At 40.3% G+C, this 19,160-nt stretch overlaps 1 protein-coding gene across 3 annotated transcripts in view; it reads left to right on the forward strand.

Moving 5' to 3' along the window:
- Positions 1 to 19,160, forward strand: part of MCF2L2 (MCF.2 cell line derived transforming sequence-like 2) — a 227,575-nt gene that overhangs the window by 187,077 nt on the left and 21,338 nt on the right. For 2 of the 3 annotated variants that reach the window (XM_029939799.1, XM_029939800.1), the window contains exons 22-25: positions 1,796 to 1,921; positions 9,701 to 9,916; positions 10,807 to 10,899; positions 11,294 to 11,372. In XM_029939799.1, coding sequence (XP_029795659.1) covers positions 1,796 to 1,921; positions 9,701 to 9,916; positions 10,807 to 10,899; positions 11,294 to 11,372 — 514 coding nt within the window. The remainder of the gene's footprint in view (positions 1 to 1,795; positions 1,922 to 9,700; positions 9,917 to 10,806; positions 10,900 to 11,293; positions 11,373 to 19,160) is intronic. The other variant, XM_029939801.1, reaches the window with a different exon arrangement.

Raw genomic sequence — 19,160 nt, forward strand, 5'->3', positions numbered from 1 at the left:
TACTTTTTTTTTCCTCTTCTTTTTTTGGTGGTGGGGGTGGTTATGTTTAAATGAAGTTGCTTTTACAACACCAAAGACTTAATCATCCATTTCCTATATAAAAGGTAGCTACTTTTTTGCATGGACCTCAAGTATATGTAGTATAGAGGTGGAATTTAAGGAAAGGTATTAAGCAGGCTGTGTTTTAGCTTATGGGCAAGTAATAAATTGTATCATGTATCTTGAATGTATCATAGATAAGCTGTTATATAACTATCGCCACTTCAGATAGCTGTGAAATTAGGTGATTAACTAGTTGTTACATAACCTTCTAATTTCTGTATAAGTCTAATTACATGAAATAGAAGTTGAGGTTTTGATTTTTTACTTTGCTTTTCTGTTTGGAGTGTCATTGTAACTACTGTAGTGTAAATGATGGAAAATAATTGCATATGTTAAAAAAATAAATAAATAAACAGAAAAAAAAATAAAGTAAAAAAATTGAGTTAGGGGTGCCTGGATGGCTCAGTTGGTTAAGCATCTGACTCTTGATTTGGGCTCAGGGCATGATCTCATGGTGGTAAGATCCAGCCTTCATGTCAGGTTCTGTGCAGTGCCCGCTTGAGATTCCCTCTCGCCCTCTCCCTCTGCCCCTTCCCTATTCTCTTTCTCAAAATAAATAAGTAAATTAAAAAAAAGAAGAAGTTAATGTGTTTAAAAACAAAAAGGAAGAAACAAAAATCTTTTTGTTGGTATTTACCAGATAACAGATAAATATGCTATGTAGGTAGCAGGGGAATAAAATACTGAAACTGTAAACAAAAGACTTTCACACTGAAACAATGGTCTCTGTTGTGTCCTAAGTATCACAGTAGTAATAACTGGAGCGAATTCTTTTGAATTAGCGGTTACAGTGTTTCCACTTAATGCTGAATCTTTGTGTTTGGGAGGTGCAGACCATGTTGGCTTACCTCCTTCATGTCTGTCACGGTGATAGAATGTGGGAAAGACTGGGGAAGGAGAAGAGTCAGAAAGGGCAGAGCTGGGGCGGTGGGGGAGGGGGTGGAATTCAATGTGGCAAATCCAATAGTCATGGTGTTTACATGTTACTCATTAGTAACCCTCCACATGGCAGGCAGCTCATTCTCTGCCTCAATAGGCGTTTCCAAATATCCTCCTCTGGGATGGTTTTAAGCGTAATTTTACCCACAGGAATATGATACTCAGATTGTACTTTTCAATAGGCCCCTAGGGAAGGTAGGAGGTTAGGAATGTAAATAGGAGAACAGCATATATAAAGGGTCTGGTTTTTTTCATGCTTCAAAAAAGGTCAGTATAGGGGCATCTGGGTGGCTCCGTCTGTTAAGTGTCTGGCTCTTGATTTCTGCTCAGGTCATGATCTCGAGGTTCATGAGACCAAGCCCTGTGTCAGCATAGAGCCTGCTTGGGTCTCTCTCTCCCTGTCTCTCTCTCTCTCTTTCTCTCTTTCTCAAAATTAATAAATAAACTTAAAAAAAGGGTAAGTGTGTTCCTTATATAGCAGGAATAGAGTGTCCATGATTTTATGAACTTCATTCTTCATTAGTGCAATATACAGACGGTGTAGTTGATTATTTTGCTCATCTTTTTATCATAGATATAAACCAGCAAGTATCTTTAGCCACCATTTTTGGGAGCAGGGAAAGAGATCCATGTATCCACCTTCTCATTCTCTGTTCTGGCTAGATTGGTGGCTCCTTTTCTCTCTCCTGTTTCCCTTGTTCACTTGGTAGATGGTTTATCTTTTGATTTCCAACAAGGCATTTTGTTTCTGCAGAACGGGCCAAAGAGGTCCAAGGATTCAGCATTCTTAGCTGAACTACAACAAGCTTTGGCCATGGTGGAGGATTTGATCAAGTCCTGTGAGTTGGCTGTGGACCTGGCAGCAGTCACTGGATGTCCGGTACGTGCCATAGCAAGTGTTGGAACATCTCAGCAAAAGGCAGGCACACTATTACAAAGATAGCTTATGGCAAAGTTAGAGAGATGACCTGTGGTAAAGGAATTATTCTCTGAGGAAATTGGCCTAAGTTGTTCTGCAAATCTGTGCTGTAGGGATTGAGGGAACAGGTTAACATTTTCAGGAATTTTGTGTTGTATTCCTTGAAATTCTGAATATTGAGACTGACCAACACTCTGGAAAAGCCAGGACTCAGGGACCGGAACATATATGCACAGGGGAAAGTGATAAAGGAGTAATTTATTTTGACTCACTGCACTATTAAAAGATTAAAATTTTTCCTTCTTGACTCAGATTTTTCTCAGTGCAAAGTCCTTTGAAAATGGGTCCTAAGTGAAAGTCTAACTCCATTTTTATATCACAGATCTCAGAAGAGGTCTGACTAGCATATATCGTACTTCCCTTAATCTAAATGATTGAAGGAAAATACCGAAAGAGGCGGTGCTGAGATGAACTCTCTCAACCCGGGCATTAGGGTAAAATTCCTTGCCAGGAATCCCAGGCAAGCCACCCTCTGTGACCATACGGGCTCCTTAGGATGGGGCCATCACTGATATTCAGCTGGTTTTCACTGGGAGGTACTCTAGAGCCTGACTCAGGTGGAGTAGCCATAAAAAATTACCACCACCTTGGTGGCTTGGAGTGGCACAAATTTATTACGTTATGGTTTCACGGGTCAAAAGTACAACACAGTCTCACCAGGCTAAAATCAAGGTGTCTACTTTCCTTTTGGGAGGCTGTAGGAAAGAATCTGTTTCCTTACCTTGTCCAGCTCATTAAGGTCACACACATCCCCTGGCTCATGGTTTCTCCCTCCATTTCCGAGTTCTTCTCGAATCACATCATTCTCTGACCTTCTCTTCTGCTTCTTTTCCACTTTTGAAGACTCTTGTGATTACACTGGACTGACCCATTAATCCATAGTATCTCCCCATTTCGAAATCAGCTGATTAACAACACTAATTCCATCAGCAACCTTAATTCCTATTTGTCCTGCAACCTGAAGTATTTCAGATTTCAGGGATTAGGATGTGGCCCTCTTTGGGAGGCTATTATTCTGTCTGCCACACAAGGATCAAGCATTCTGAGAATTACATTTCAGATAGATACTTTTCCTTCTGAATTTTATGTAGTTCTAACATACTGTTTATTGAGATGTGGGCAAATGAAATGACTTGACTTTTCTTTCTTGGTCATAAGTCAAACCATACAAGTTAATTAGAGGCCAAAAACTATGGTCTTTTTATTGCCCTCCCTCCTGGTATTTCTCTGGCCAGCACCTCAGAAGCAGCCCCACCGGGCCAGCAGTGATCCAGGCAACGAATGCCGTCGCTGTCCCTTGAGACTCACAAGTGCTCTCTGCTTAGTACTGATGCATGACTCGGAAGGCTATGCACGAACCACAGCATATGTGAGGGACGGGATCATTTTCTTGGTAATAATTTTTTTTTCTTCATTTAAGGAAACTCAAGGGAGCAATTTGGTTAATCATTTTGGGACATCTTCCTATTCTTTTTAATCTTTCAACACATGTCAGCTACCCCTATTAGTTATCCATCTCCCTGAATCAAATGAAAGTCTTGGAAACCATACACAGGGCAGGAAACTCCCAATTATTATTCTAAGTGTAAGTAACGTAAGAGAAGAAGTTATGAGAAAATAATTACCAAAATGTGAGTAAATAGAATTCTAATTTCACTTGAAGGCAGCTTGCATGCAAATGAGATGAACGAGCATATAGAATTTTAGACATTTTTACATCAAATGCAAAGAACTTTTTTCTCCCATATGTCCTTAGAATTGTGCCTTTGATATACACCCTACTGGGTTTTTTTTTTTTTCACTAAGATTTTACTTGCTTTACATCTATGACATTAGCTACTTTACCTTGACAGTTTTGTCTAATCCTATTGAATTATGGAAGAGCAGGCAGTGAAATTTTCAGTTTCTGATTCAGGAATAGAGCCATGGAAAGGAGAGTAACTGACCCCAAACTATGTTGTGCATCAGCCTGGACTACTTCTTAGACCCCTTCCTTCCCTATCTGGGGTGCCATTCTCTCAACACATTCTTCATCTGATTTTGTTTAGAGTTTACTAGCAACTCAGTTACTCCTAACTCAGAACTTACGACTCAGATTCTTTGACTCAGCTTTGTAGAACCTTATCACAAGGTGTTTATGATCATGTGCTGAGTGTGCAGATGAACCCAGAACTTACCCTTTTAATTTCACTACTTGGTATCCAATTATTAACCTGGTTTTGAAAAGGAAAAACATTGAACTTCAGTGGGTGAATGCATAATTAAAACAACTGGAAAATATTCCCTCCTGATATTTACAATATTATTCCTGTTGTACACTCAGTTAGTTCTTGGTTTGATTTAATCACAGAAACCTAATTTTTATTTTTTGGTTTTAAGAAAGTTTTTTTATGGAACACTGAGATATCATTTATTTCCTCCATTTGCAAAAAAAAAAAAAAAAAGGTGTCCCCTATAGTCAATCCAATGCATAAAACAGAAATATGTATAGAGCCCTTTTATTTTTTTAAATTTATTTTTGAGAGACAAAGAGAGACAGCACAAGCAGGGGAGGGTCAGAGAGAGACAGAGACACAGAATCCAAAGCAGTCTCCAGGCTCTGAGCTAGCTAGCTAGCACAGGGCTCGAACCCATGAACCGTGAGATCATGACCTGAGCTGAAGCCGGAAGCCGGACGCTTAACCAACTGAGCCACCCAGGCGCCTCTGTATAGAGTCCTTTTAAATCCTGACTTGCCAGGAACAAGTTCCAACATTGAATAGTAAATGTTGAATGAAACATTTTTATTTTCTGGAACAAATGATGCCATTCATTAAAGGATATATTTTTATTTCAAGCTTTGTGGGCTAAGGCCAGATATTTTATTTCAGTTCCTATTTTACTTGCCATAGTGCTGGCTACAGAGATAAGACCAAGTAAATAATCTTAACAACTCCATGAAATCGTTCATGCCTCTTCCCACGCTCAAGACACCTGTGTTCAAAGAGCAGTTGTAAGGAGTTAATGACAATTAAATCATAATAAAAGCAGCTAGCTCTGTGCCTGGCAGCTGGTAGATGCTGAAGAAAGGGCCCTCTGGCTGACTTCCTTGCGTTTCTGTGATCAGACTGGAAAGGAAGGAACCCCTTTGCTTCTGGTGATTGTATTAAGGGGCTTTTCTGTCCTATAGCTTCTACTTTTTGTTTCTGGCCTGACTTTGTGCTGATGCATTTATCCAGATGTTTCCTATGTCTTTGTGCAAGAAGTATATATCCCTGTCACATTGCTGTCACTGCCAGGAATGAAAACCTGGGCACCCAAAAGTGGTCTTTCTTGAGACCATGTTCACTAGACACTCTCTCAGCCAGATTTTTCATTTGGCTGATGTAGTCACATTTGAAATTCTTCTTTCAGAGCTCTTACCTACAAAACTCCACACATGAAAAATGGTAACAGTTACTAGTTTATTTTGCCATCATTTCCCATATGGAGAAGACCATCTGACTTTTTTCTTGCTTATTTGTTTTCAGATAGCCGCTGTGTTGTATCTCTGAGTTCATGTCCATTGGATTCAACACACCAGGGGTGCGTGGGTGGCTCAGTTAGTTAAGCATCCGACTTCGGCTCAGGTCATGATCCCACTCCTAATGTGTTCGAGCCCTGCGTTGGGCTCTGTGTTGACAATGCAGAGCCTGGAGCCTGCTTCAGATTCTGTATGTTGCTCTCTCTATCTCTCCCTTTCTCGCTCATACTTTCCCTCTCTCTCTCTCTCTCTCTCTCTCTCTCTCTCTCTCTCTCAAAAGTAAATAAACATTTAAAAACATTTTTTTAAAGATTCAGTACACCAAAGTGATGGCCACAATATTACATCGTTACTGGAAAACTTGGTTGCAGATATATTCACTTCCTAGAGCTGCAATAACAAAGCTCCACAGTTCTGGGGACTAGAAGTAAAAAATCAAGGTGATGTCAGGCTTTTCTTTGCTCCCTCTATAAAGTTAGGGAAGAAACTTTCCTTGCTTCACCCCTGGCTTCTAGTAGTCGCCAGCAGTGTTTGGCATTCCTGGGCTTATAGGTGCATCACTCCAGTTTCTCCCTGTCTCCTTGCTGTCATCTCTGTGTGTGTATCTGTTTCTGCATGTCTGTTTTCTCTTCTCATGAGGACACTAGTCATTGGATTAGGGCCCACCCTATTCTAGGAGGATTTCCTTGTAGCTAAGTGCAACTGCAAAGACCTTATTTCCAAATAAGGTCACATTCTGAGGTCCCAAGTGGACATGAGTTTTTTGGGGGGACACTGTCAATCTAGTACAGGGGCATCACTAAATTAGTTTCCTCACGGTGCTGAGCATTTCGCTTCAGGCCCCACCACTACCACCAATGCAGGTACTCACACCAGTAAATGAATAAATATTCCATGTCAAGGGGACATATATCTGCAGGAGTTATGCACGTGGTCTCTGGCCTTGGGACCAAATGCAATCTGATTGGAAAGAAAGGATACATATGGTTGAAAAGATGGCCAGGGGTCATCTTTGATCTTGCTCAGAGGAATTCCCCTGCCTTTTCCCTTGGGAGGTAGGGTTGCCTCCAGGCAGGCATGCATCCTGGCTGGTGGTAGTGTGTGCACCTGCCCTTCGTCAGCACTGCATAGGGCACACACCCTCCACTGCTGCAAGATGGGCCTTGAGCACTGAGATGTCCAACGCTTCACAAGTGTGGTCCCTAGAAAGTATATGAAAATACCTGGATGACATGCAGCCCTTCTGTTTCAGCTGGATTCAAAAGACCCAGCAGTTCCCTCCACTGACCCCCAGTGATGATGGGCTTACAGGAATAGGTGACCGGAGAGCCTTGAGAAGAGTCAGAACAACGGCAGAGCCAGGCTCACAGAGGTGGGAATGGGACAACTCCAGGACTCATAGCAGCTCTAGGGCCTTGGCTTGGGAGAGAGTGGAGGTTTTCGCCTGTGGGCCCTGCCTATATGTGCCAGATACGTCCACACACCTGATGTCTTCTCTTCTCACCACCCACTGACTGGTTCTTTCCCTCCGTCCATGTCTTTTCCTCTTTTTCATAGTTTCTGGGGACTCACTTTCTTTATTGCTCTGCTTCCTTATTGTTTTTTATACTTCTTCTCTCTTACAAAGCACCTCACAGCTACAATTCCTGTGGCTTACTGCCTTGTTCAGACAGCAGTCAAGTTGGCTGGCCCCTCTCTGGATTCATATTTGTAGGTCAGTTGCCTACTGAGGTGCAAACAAATTGTGACTGCTGGAGGGATGAGGTGGAAAGAGCGGAGGTGATAAAGACAACATCACTGTCTGAGGTTGCCTCTCAGCAAAGCTATAGACAAGACAGTATCCTAGGGCCTTGGCAGACACCTTATTAACTAACCTTACCCAGCCCTCCACAGGTCATTAGAGAGTACACACACACCTGGACTTGTTCCCCACTCCCTCCTCATTCAGGCTTCTTCTAGAATTGCTTTTACCAGCTGTGCTTCAAAGTGATGCCTGCACATTCACCAAATGTGTTGTCAGAAACAGCTTACCTAAAATCTACTCGTCTATCAATTCTGGGGTGCGGTTGAGAACGTGTTCAGTATTTGACTCAGTGTTTCTATATTGAGGACCAGGATCCATAGGAGAAATTCCTCTCATGTCTCATTAATAGAAATTGCTATGTGTTTCCTGAACAACTGGTTTGGATATGTCTTCGGGCATAATGTATCATAGAGGTCACTGTGTTGCCCTCTGTACTGCTCACTAGGTCAGAACCTTGTCTGCAGCAGGTTTACATGGCTTTAGTGTATGGTTTCATGTACAATCTCTTCATCTTACTTTTTAAAATCTTTTTTTCACCCTAATTTCCTTGGTTATTTTCTGTCTGCTTATGATGTATATATTTTTATAAGATACATAAATTTTTTACGATGAGGTGGAATATAAATACATTTTAAAATAGAAACTACCAGGGCACCTGGATGACTCAGTTGGTTAAGCATCTGACTCCTGATTTCGGCTCAGGTCATGATGTCATAGTACATGGATTAGAGCCGTGGGTTGGGCTCTGTGCTGACAGTGGGGAGACTGCATAGGATTCTCTGTCTCCTTCTCTCTCTGCCCTTCCCCTGTTCATGCCCCCCAAAGTAAAATAAGTAAACTTAAAATAATAAAATAGAAACCACTGTTATAGCTATTCATGTGGCAAATATTAAGCACCTACTTTTGCCAGTTACCTTGATGAAAACATATTTCCTGCACTATTTATGTGTATATAAATACATATATTTATATACTTTAAAGGAGTTTTTAGGAGTTTGCAATCACTGTGATCGCCACAGTGGCTCCTGGAAGGATGTGGATAAAGTGAAGAACTTCTCAGGGGTCCTCATGAACCCCTTACCCATCAGTCTCCGAGCCTGGTCACGCTGAGCCTGTGTAGCCAAAGCAGGAGTGTTGTGCTGTTAGGTGTACCGTCCTCACGGCTGGAGGCTCTTTGTTCCTCACTGAGTGTTTCACTCACCACAGTTTATACATGTAAAATGTACAAAGCAAAAAAGAGAAAAATAGCACAGAAAATACATCATAAGCTCCATAGAAATGACTAGTCTATGTTCTTCCGGTTTTTATTTTAGAATTTTAGAAGTGCAGCAAATCATTTTAAAACAGTATTCACAGTTTGCTCAATATAAGCAATGAATTATAAAAATGCCCAATTATAAGTAATGTACATATTTCTAATATTAACTCTCAGGAATTGTAAGGATTTATCTCAGCTAGACATAACTCAGGGAAATTTCTCTGTCCTGGTCCTGTTCAAATAATTTTCTCCTTTTGGCATTTTTCTTTAGGGAAATAAGTTCTTTATTATCTGCCTCATGTGATCTAATTTAAAAAAAATACGAGATAAAATACAACATTCTTAGTTCATCTCACTCCACTACCCTTTAGAGAGAGTTTAGAGAAGGCAGGGTCACTTATTTGGACTTTTAACCAGATGTAGGAGAAAGGGGGTTTCCTGGTAGAGGGATAAGCATCATAAAACATTCTCTGAAGCCAAATAGACTTTCTAAAAAACTTTGTCATTTGGAATTATCTTTGCCCCGTCCACTCACTCAGAAAAATGCAAAGTTGAATGTAATCACTATTTCTATTACAATGTTATGAAGATTAGGTGATACTAAGCTTTTTTCTTTCAGAACAAATCTCACGTTCCCAGGTTCTCATACCTGAAGCAGATGTTAGGATAAAGATGATATGCATAGATTATTGTGGGATAGGTCCATAATGCAGCAAAAATTCTGTCGCTCCTGAAGATACCTAAATGTTAATTTCTTGTCCTTTAAAGGAGTGTCATGTATCAAAAACAAAGAAGAAGGAACAGAATTCTGCTAGCTAAAATTAATTCCAAAGACAAAAGTAGCAGAGTACCAATATCTTTAGTTCAAGTATTTCTAACATGATTTATGTTTCTTACCTTGCACAGCTGAACTGTTTCCTTGCATAACTGAAAGGTGCCATGCTCAGTGCGGCTCACAAAATTGTAGTTTTGATTTAGTGACAGATGAGCCTGACTGGCACTTTGAAAATTGTCAACTTCAAATAACCATGCTTTATAATTTGAAAATAGACCCTTATGAACTCTTTACCTGTCAAGAAATTTAACAGCTTGTTGTTATGTATGTGTTTCCCAAAGGACGACGTCAGGAAACTGGGCAAGCTGTTGATGCATGGCTCTTTCAATGTCTGGACAGTTCACAAGGATCGTTATAAAATGAAGGATTTTATTCGATTTAAGCCCAGCCAGAGGCAAATCTATCTGTTTGAAAGAGGAATCGTGTTCTGTAAGATACGGATGGAGCCCAGTGACCAGGGCCTGTCTCCTCATTACAGCTTTAAGAAATCCATGAAGGTAAAGGGGTCCTGTTGCATTTGAGAATCAGCACAGCCCTATGGAGAGAAATATCAATGTCCTTGTTTTACAGATAAGGAAACTAAAGCCTAGAAAGGAGAAGTTAACTTGCCAAATGCCACCCAACAGAGCCAGACTCCACATCTAGTCCTTTCTAACTCCAAAGTCAAGCTTGTAATCAATCACTGGACAGGGCCAGGGCTGGCATCAAGAAAAGGGTGCTAGCTAGAGAAGAGGGTCATACGGCAGCCTGTCAGGACAAACTAATTAGGAAAGTACCCTCCGAGCAGAGGCATGAAAGACTTGGTGATGAGAGCGCGGGCTGGATTTCATCTCTGACTTGCCCTTCTCAACCGCACGTCTTTGCATGTAAACGTTGATAATATCCTGACTCTGGTAGTCTAGGAACCCGTGTCTACGCCAAGCATCATCTCTCACCTGTATAGGAAATACTTCATAGCTGGTGATGAGACACCTCCCCCCCCCACACCACATGCACGTGCACACATTTGTTCTCTTGTGATTAAAGTTGTTCATTGTTCATAGTAGCTTCTGTTATTTATGTTTCTTAATGGAGACTAATTCAGTTATTATTACATACAGATTGTGAAATATTTAGGGATAAAGGAGAGATGATCTCTTTGCTTAAATGTTGAGGGCTCCATGAAAAGATGCAGTCTGTGTTGTCCCCTGAAACAAAGAAGAGAGATGACACAGTGCCACATTGTGCTTTAGGGTCCTGAGGGCCATTAAAAGAGGGCAGCAAAACATGTGAAAGGAAGATAGAAGAAAAGAACTACCAAGGGCAGAAAGAACTAGAGTGGCTGACGAGGACAATCTAAAAATCAGACAGTGTTCGTACAGAAGTTTTTCTTCTGTCTTTACAATAGCTGAAGACACTTTCGGTTCGCCAGCTTGAAAGGGGGAGCAACAGAAAGTTTGAAATTGCCAGTCGAAATGGACTCGAGAAATACATCCTGCAGGTAAAGCTCATGCCTTCCTCAGAGGTGTCTGCTACTCTTTCCTTATTGTGTTCCCCTGACTTGCCAAGTGTTTTCTATCTCATTATTCTATTTCTGTTAAACATGTATTTATTTTTGAGAGACAGAGAGTGAGCAGGGGAGGGTAAAGAGAGAGGGAGACACAGAATCCGAAGCAGACTTCAGGCTCCGAGCTATCAGCCCAGAGCCCGACGCAGGGCTGGAACTCACAAACTGCGAGATCATGACCTGAGTCAATGTTGGCCACTTAACCAACAGAGCCACCCAGGCACCCTCTATCTCATTAATCTAAAGGTCACCCAGAGAATAAAAACCCTTTGCAATTAATGTTCCAGGTGATCTGATATTCAGAGTGTCTTCTTATCTGCAATTTCAGGCAACTTCAAAAGAAATCAGAGATCGTTGGTTTTCAGAAATAAGTAAATTACTAACAGAACAACAAAACAATATTAAAGGTAAGGTTACCCCTGCTGACTTTAATCCGGAGAGTTACACTGATTCTAATTTTGTGGTGGGTGTGTACACGGGATATTGTTAAAGAAAATGGTTTGCCAGGAAAATAACTGTGGCCACATTTTCATGGTACCTGGAAGCACCTATACTTGCTTTAGGTTGTGTGGGGTTTTTTTTTAATGTATGTATGGTTGTGTGTGGATGTGTCCCTTTCAGCTGTGTTCCCCCTACATACCAAATTGTCAAGGTCAAATTTCTCAACCCCAAATCCCAAACCCACCCAAGATTATGTTATGGGATTTAAATGGCCAGTACTACTGTCAGAGGCTATACCACTTTTTTTTTTAAGCTGAGATAAAATTAACAGACCATAAAATGGACTCTTTTAAAGTATACAGTTCAGTGGGTTTTAGTCTATTCACAAGGTTGTACCACCATCACCAGAACATTTTCATCACCCTCCCCAGTGATAAAACCCTGTACCCATTAGCAATCATTCCCGATCTTCTCCCTCCTCCCCTCGACCCCTGACAACTTCTAATCTGCTTTCTATCTCTATAAATTTTCTTATTCTGGACATTTTACCAAAACGGAATCATATAACGTGTGGCACTTTCTGTTTGGTTTCTTTCACCCAACGTAATTTTTTCAGTGTTCATCCATACTGTAGCATGTCTCAGTACTTTTTTCCTTTCCATAGCTGAAATATAGTGCATTATATGGATGTAACGTATCTGTTTATCCATTCATAAGCTGATGGGTATTTTGGTTGTTTCCACTTTTTGGATAGTATGAATAATGCTGCTATGGAAACTTGTGTACAAGTTTTTGTGTGAAACTCTGGAAAAATATATATATATAATTGCTGGGCCATATGGTAACACTGATTCTATGTTAACTTTCTGAGGAAGTTCCAAATTGTTTTCCAAAGCACTACCACCATTCCTTTTTTGCACCAGCAATGTGTAAGGGTTCCATCTTCTCCCCTCCCTCACCAACACTTGTTATTGTCTTTTTATTATTACTATTATTATTGTTATAGCCATCTCAATAAATATGAAATGGTAGCTCATTGTGGTTTCATTTGTACTTCCCTAATGCTAGTGATATTGAGCATCTTTTCATGTGCTTATTGGCCATTTGTATATTTTCTTTGAAGAAATGTCTATACAACTCCTATGCCCATTTTTAAATTAGGTTATTTGTCTTTTTATGGTTGTTGTAAGAATTACTTCTATATTCTGGGTACTAGACTTTTATCAGATATATGATTTAAAAATATTTTTTCCCATTCTGTGGGTTATCTTTCTACTTTCTTGATGACTTCTTTGTTGAAGTCTAATTTATCTATCTTTTTCTTTGTTTGCTCGTGTTTGGGTGTCATGTCTAAAAAAAAAACCATTGCCTAAGGGCACGTGGGTGGCTTAGTCAGTTAAGCATCCAACTCCTGATTTCAGCTCTGGTCATGATCTGACCGTTCGTGGAATTGACCCCAAATTGTCAGCACAGAGCCTGCTTGAGATTCTGTCTCTCTATTTTGCTCTCTCCCTCCCTCTCTCTTTCTCTCAAAATAAATAAACATTTAAAAGAAAAATAAATCATTGTCTAATCCAAGATTTATACCCATGCTTTTTTCTAAAAATTTAGTTTTAACTCCTTGATCCATTTTGAGTTAATTTTTGTATTCGGTGTGAATTAGGGGTCTAAGCTTATTCTTCCACATGTGGATATCCTATTGTCCCTGAACCATTTGTTAAGAAGACTATTCTATTCTCCACCGAATGGTCTTGGCACTTGTTATGGGTTCAAGTGCCATGACAATGTTTGTGTTCCCCTCAAATTCATATGTTGGAACTTTACCCAATGGTAACACCCAATAGTATTAGGAAGTGAAGACTTTGGGGGGTAATTAGGAGTAAATGAGGTTGTAAGAGTGGAGCCGACATGAGCAGGATTAATGCCTTCTGAGCCGACATGAGCAGGATTAATGCCCTTCTAGGCGCCATAAGAGAGCTTGCTTCCTATCTCTGCTCTCTGCTATGTGAGGATATGAGAAGCCAGCAATCTGAAACCCAGAAGAGGATCCTCCCCGGAACACAACCATGCTGGCACTGTGATCTAAGATGTCCCCGCCTCCAGCACTGTGGAAATAAATTTCTGTTGTTGATAAGCCACCCAGTCTGTGGTACTTTGTTATAGCAGCTCAAACTATGACAACACCCTTGTTGAAAATCAACTGGCCATAGAAACAGAATTTTTGGTTGGCAATCTTTCTCTTTAACCACTTTGAATATGTCATGCCATTGTTTTGTGGCCTCCATAGTTTCTGATAAGAAATCAACTATTAATCTTATTGAAAGTGTCTTGCATATGACAAGCTGCTTTTCTCTTGCTACTTTCAGATTCTTTATCTTTTGACAGTTTGATATGTCTAAGTGTATCCCTTTGAATTTATATTTCTCAGAGTTTGTAGATAATTTGGATGTGTAGATTAGTTTTTTAAATCAAATTTAGGAAGTCTTCAGCCATTATTTCTTTAAGTATTCTTTCAGCCTCTTTGTTTCTGACTTTTTCTGGGACTCCCACTCTCTATATTGGTGTTTGATGGTGTTCTGCAGGTTCTTAGTGACTCTATAAATTCTTTTGCATTTCTGGGGCACCTGGGTGGCTCAGCTGGTTAAGTGTCAGACTTCAGATCAAGTCATGATCTCATGGTTCATGAGTTCAAGCCCCACGTCAGGCTCTGTGCTGACAGCTCCGAGCCTGAAGTCCACTTCAGATTCTGTGTCTCCCTCTCTTTCTGTCCCCCCCCCCACTCATGCTTTGTGTCTCTCTGTCTCTGAAAAATAATAAACATTAAAAATTTTTTTAATTAAAAAAAGAAATTTTAAAAAATAAAATAAATTCTTTTTCATTCTTTTTCTTTCTCTTCCTCAAACTGGATAGTTTCAGTTTCTATATCTAAGTTCCCTGACTCTTCTGTCTGCTCAGATTTGCTGTTGAGCCACTCTACTGATTTATCTTTTTGGCTATTATACTTTTCAACCCAGAATTTTTGTTGGCCCTTTTAAATATAATTTCTCTGGGGGCGCCTGAGTGGCTCAGTCGGTTAAGCCTCCGACTTCAGCTCAGGTCAGATTTCACGTTCGTGGGTTCAAGCCCCGCGTCAGGCTCTGTGCTGCCAGCTAGCTCAGAACCTGGAGCCTGCTTCCGGTTCTGTGTCTCCTTCTCTCTCTGCCCCTCCCTCTCTCATGCTCTGTCTCTCTCTGTATCAAAAATAAATAAAACATTTAAAAAAAATTTTTTAAAATAAATAAATATAATTTCTCTCTATTTTCTCAATTTGATGAGAGTCTGTTCTTATACTTGCCTTTAGTTCTTTTTTTTTTACTTTTTTTTACTTTTTTATGACTTTCTTTAATTCTTTGAACATTTTTTAAATAGTTTATTTAAAGTCTTGGTCTAGGAAATCAAATATCTTGGCTTCCTCAGGGACAGTTTCTCCTGATTGTTTTTTTTTCTTTTCTTTTTTTTTTTTTTTTAAATGTATGGGCCATGGTTTCTTGTTTCTTTACAATTTTTCTGTTGAAAACTGGACATTTAAAATAACATAATATGACAATTTTAGAAATCAAAGTCTCCTCCATCTTCAGTGTTTTTTTGTTGGGATCGTTGTTGTATTGTTTGTTTACGGATTTTTCCAGTCTTTGCCAGGAGCTCTGTGTGGGTATTGGGGTACACATCCAACACATAGCCAAGCAGGTGACAGTCCACCTTAGTCTTCATTTCCTGTTTGTACTGAGCCCCAAGGTCATCCAGAGGTGAGAGCATAAGACCTTCTCATATTTTTCCTGAACATACACATAGACTTGGGTATGTACACATGGTCTTCAAGATCCTCAGGAATATTGGGAGCTTTTGAAAGTGACGATGGACATCTTATTCCTAACTTTTTCCTTTTAAACTTTTGATTAGCCTATTTTTGTCCCAGCTGTTATCCAGTGCCTCAGGCAGCCAAGAAGTTAAACAATTGCCTCTAGTAATTTTCTACAAATGCCCCTGGGGAAAAGGTTTTTCACGCTGGGCAAGCTCCGAATAGGCTAATAAATACAGCCTTGTAAGTAGAGTGTTCCAAAGAACTCCCAAGCAAGTCAAATAATGACAGTTCTCTGAAAATGAAACTTTGAATGAACTCCAACCTTGTTCTGCCCCCTTCTATGGCTGCCAGGTTGCTAATTTTTGCCATGATTGCAGGCTATTGGTTTCCAAGGCTACCATCAAGAAGGAAGAGTTGGTCAGGAATAAGGCAGCTAAAATACCACAAAGCTCACTGTTTATACCTACTAAGATTCTGCCGTTTTTCTTGAATAAATGTTCCCCTAATTGCTGTGAGCCTTCATTTAGTTTCTAGTGTTCTTAAAATATTGTTTCTGTTTTTGCCAGTTTTTTTCCATGTTTTCATGGAGGAGAGAATTTTTGAAGGTTGTTTTTCTGAATTATTTTCACAGGTATCACTTGCTGTACACCTTTTAATAATTAAAACTCATCTTTGAGTAGGCTTTGTTCTTTCACATTTGTTTTTTCAACTGATCCTAATAACAGCAGGGATATTGATAGGAAAAACCCACAATAAGCTTTATCAATTGAGTTCAGATATCTCCTTCAGGTAATGTGAAACCTAAGAAATGCTAGTCTCGGGGCGCCTGGGTGGCTCAGTCAGTTAAGCGTCCAACTTCGGCTCAGGTCATGATCTCACAGTTCGTGGGTTCGAGCCCCACGTCGGGCTCTGTGCTGATGGCTAGCTCAGAGCCTGGAGCCTGCTTCGGATTCTGTGTCTCCCTCTCTCTCTCTGACCCTCCCCTGCTCTCACTGTCTCTGTCTCTCAAAAATAAAAATAAAAACCATAAAAAAAATTATATAAAAAAAAAGAAATGCTAGTCTTATGTGGAAAATCTCTTTCCTATCATTTATACTAACAATGGTTTGTGTGTTTGGTAAGGAAAGTTATGTGAATATGAAAAGAAAAACTTTGTCCTTAGAGACTTACCAGGAATGCAACCATTTCACATTCTTTCTGTGTCTTCTCTGGCCATTAGATGGATAGGAAGATGCAAGGGTGAGTATGCATCACAAGATGTAGAAAAAGATAATCTAAGAAGGGTGATTGGAAAACCCCCACATCAGTTTTCTGTCACGACAACAAAGTGACGTAAGTTTCTTATTTAATCTTCTGGTCTTTGCCAAGAAATAATAACTAGACTATGTAATTTATTTTAATTTATATAAAGGTAAGATGGGGTAAGATTTAACATTTAATGAACACATGTATCACCCCAAAAAGATCATGCCCCTTTTTATTACATTTCTCCTGTTTTTCCCTCATCCCCCACTGCTTTCCATGTGGTCACTGATCTTCTTTTCGTCACTAAAGATTAGTTTGAATTTTTTATCATTACATAAAGAGAATCATACAACATACACTTTTTTGGGCTGGTTTCTCTCACTCAGCATTATTTTTGTTGATTTGTATAACAATAGTGCATTCCTTTAAGTGCTGTATAGTATTTCACTGTTTGGATATACCTCATTTTCTTTATCCATTTGCCTATTAATAAACATTTGGTTTGTTTCCACTTTTGGGGGCTATTTTAAATAATGCTGTTATTACTGTTCAAGTAGAAGTGTTCTGGCAGACATGTGCTTTCGTTTCTTTTGGGTAAATACCTAACAGTGTGGTGGTTAGGCCATATGGCACATACACATTTACCTTTTTAACAAATTGCTATTTTCCAAACTGTTTATACCATCTTTATTCCCACAGTAGTGTATGAGAGTTTCACTTGTTCTATGTTCCTCACCAACACTTTGTATTGTCAGTCTTTTAATTTAAAACCAGACTTCTCATAGGTATGGTTTTAATTTGCTTTTCCCTATGACTAGTGGTTGAGCATCTTTTCATGTGCTTCTTCGTTATCCATATATCTTTTGTGGTGAAGTTCCCATTCAAATCTTTTGCTCATTGTTTTCTTATTATTAACTTTTGAGAGGTTTATTTTTATATACTTTAAATTTTTTAATGTTTATTTATTTTTGAAAGAGAAACAGAGTGTGAGCAGAGGAAGGCTAGACAGAATCCAAAGCAGGCTCCAGGCTCTGAACTGTCAGTGCAGAGCCTGATGCGGGGCTCAAACTCACGGACTATGGTATCATGACCTGAGCCAATGTCAGATGCTCAACCAACTGAGCCACCCAGGGACCCCTATTTTTATGTACTTTAAATGCAAATCTGTTATTAGATTTATGCTTTGCAAATATTTTCTTTCAGTGTGTAGCTTACCTTTTCATTCTCTTAAGAGTATCTCTTGGGGGTGCCTGGCTGGCTCAGTCTCAGGGTCTCAGGATTGTGAATTCAAGCCTGGCGTTGGGTGTGAAGCCAACTTAATTTAAAAAAAAAAAGATTATTTTTTGAAGAACAGATGATTTTAAGTTGCTGAGTTTTAAAAAAATTTATGGATCATATTTTTGGTATTGTGCCTAAGAAGTCTTTGTCTGAGGTCACCAAGATTTTCTCTATAGTTTTACAGTTTAAGTTTGACCTGTGAGTCTCTGATCTATTTTGAGATTTTTGTTTGTTTTGGTATATGGTGTGAAATGGGGATCAAAGTTCAGTTTTTTGTTTATTGGTGTCCAGTTATTCCACTGCCGTTTCTCCAGTTGACTATATAAGTGCATCCATTTCTGGATGCTCTATTATGTTCCATTGATCTATTTACCTTTCCTGACATCAATACCTTACTGCCTTGATTACTGTAGCTTTACCGTAAGCCTTAAAATCAGATCCTTCACCTTCATTCTTGCATTTTTAAAAAATTTTATTTAAATTTCAATTAGTTAACATACAGTATAATATTGGGGGGGTGGAGCCAAGATGGCGGAGAGGAAGGGAACTCTGTAAACTCCATCCGCACCATTTATCGAACTGAGAAGGATATTACGCTCATCTGTGAGAGTGGAAGGAGAATATACGAACTCCAGAAGGAATAGAACCTCAAGGATACCCGAGTGAGTGGGGGCGAACAGGGGAGATCCGAAAACGGGCCAGCCCGGGACGGGCAGGGGAGGTAAGAGCCCCAGCCCAATGTGGCGCAAGCACGCAGCGCCTGAGAGACAAAGGGAAGAGACAGAGTCGGAACACGCTCATAGAACTGTCTCTGGGGAAGAGGTATAGAACGCTTGGCTGCTCTTGGAGACAGAAACCCACTCCATAGATAACTGCTAGGTAGCCGGAATCCTGAAATGGGGTGGCGCAAGAGAAGGAATAGCCTCCAGCCCTAAGCCATCTCTGCGGGGAATCAGAAGCGTCTGTGGCTGTGAGAAGCAGCTGTGCTGGGGAGGCGCGCTCCCTGGCGGGAAGCGGCCGGAGTGGTGACTGCGCCAGGCACGAGCAATTCGAACTTGGTTTTGGGAACGGGACCATGGACCGCATTTCCACGGCACACCTTGCCCCCTGCATGGACTGCGCGAATCCCGGGTCCCCACAGGGGAAAAAATAGGGTGCACACCGATGGGACCCCCAACAAAAAGTTGGTGGTAGGTGGAGGCCCAGGTGCGCACTTAGACTGTAGGAGCTCCCAGCTCATTTCCAGCAGCGCACAGCGTCTTGAGCAAAGCTATCGGAAACTAAGAGAGACTCGGTTTTTTGCTTTTTGTTTTTTTCCTTTCCCCCATTGCAATCGCGATCCTGACTGGGGGTGGGGACTCTGCAATTGAGTCTGTGTAGGTGCACACTT

Source organism: Suricata suricatta, chromosome 5, assembly GCF_006229205.1.
Source record: "Suricata suricatta isolate VVHF042 chromosome 5, meerkat_22Aug2017_6uvM2_HiC, whole genome shotgun sequence".
Lineage (NCBI taxonomy): Eukaryota > Metazoa > Chordata > Mammalia > Carnivora > Herpestidae > Suricata > Suricata suricatta.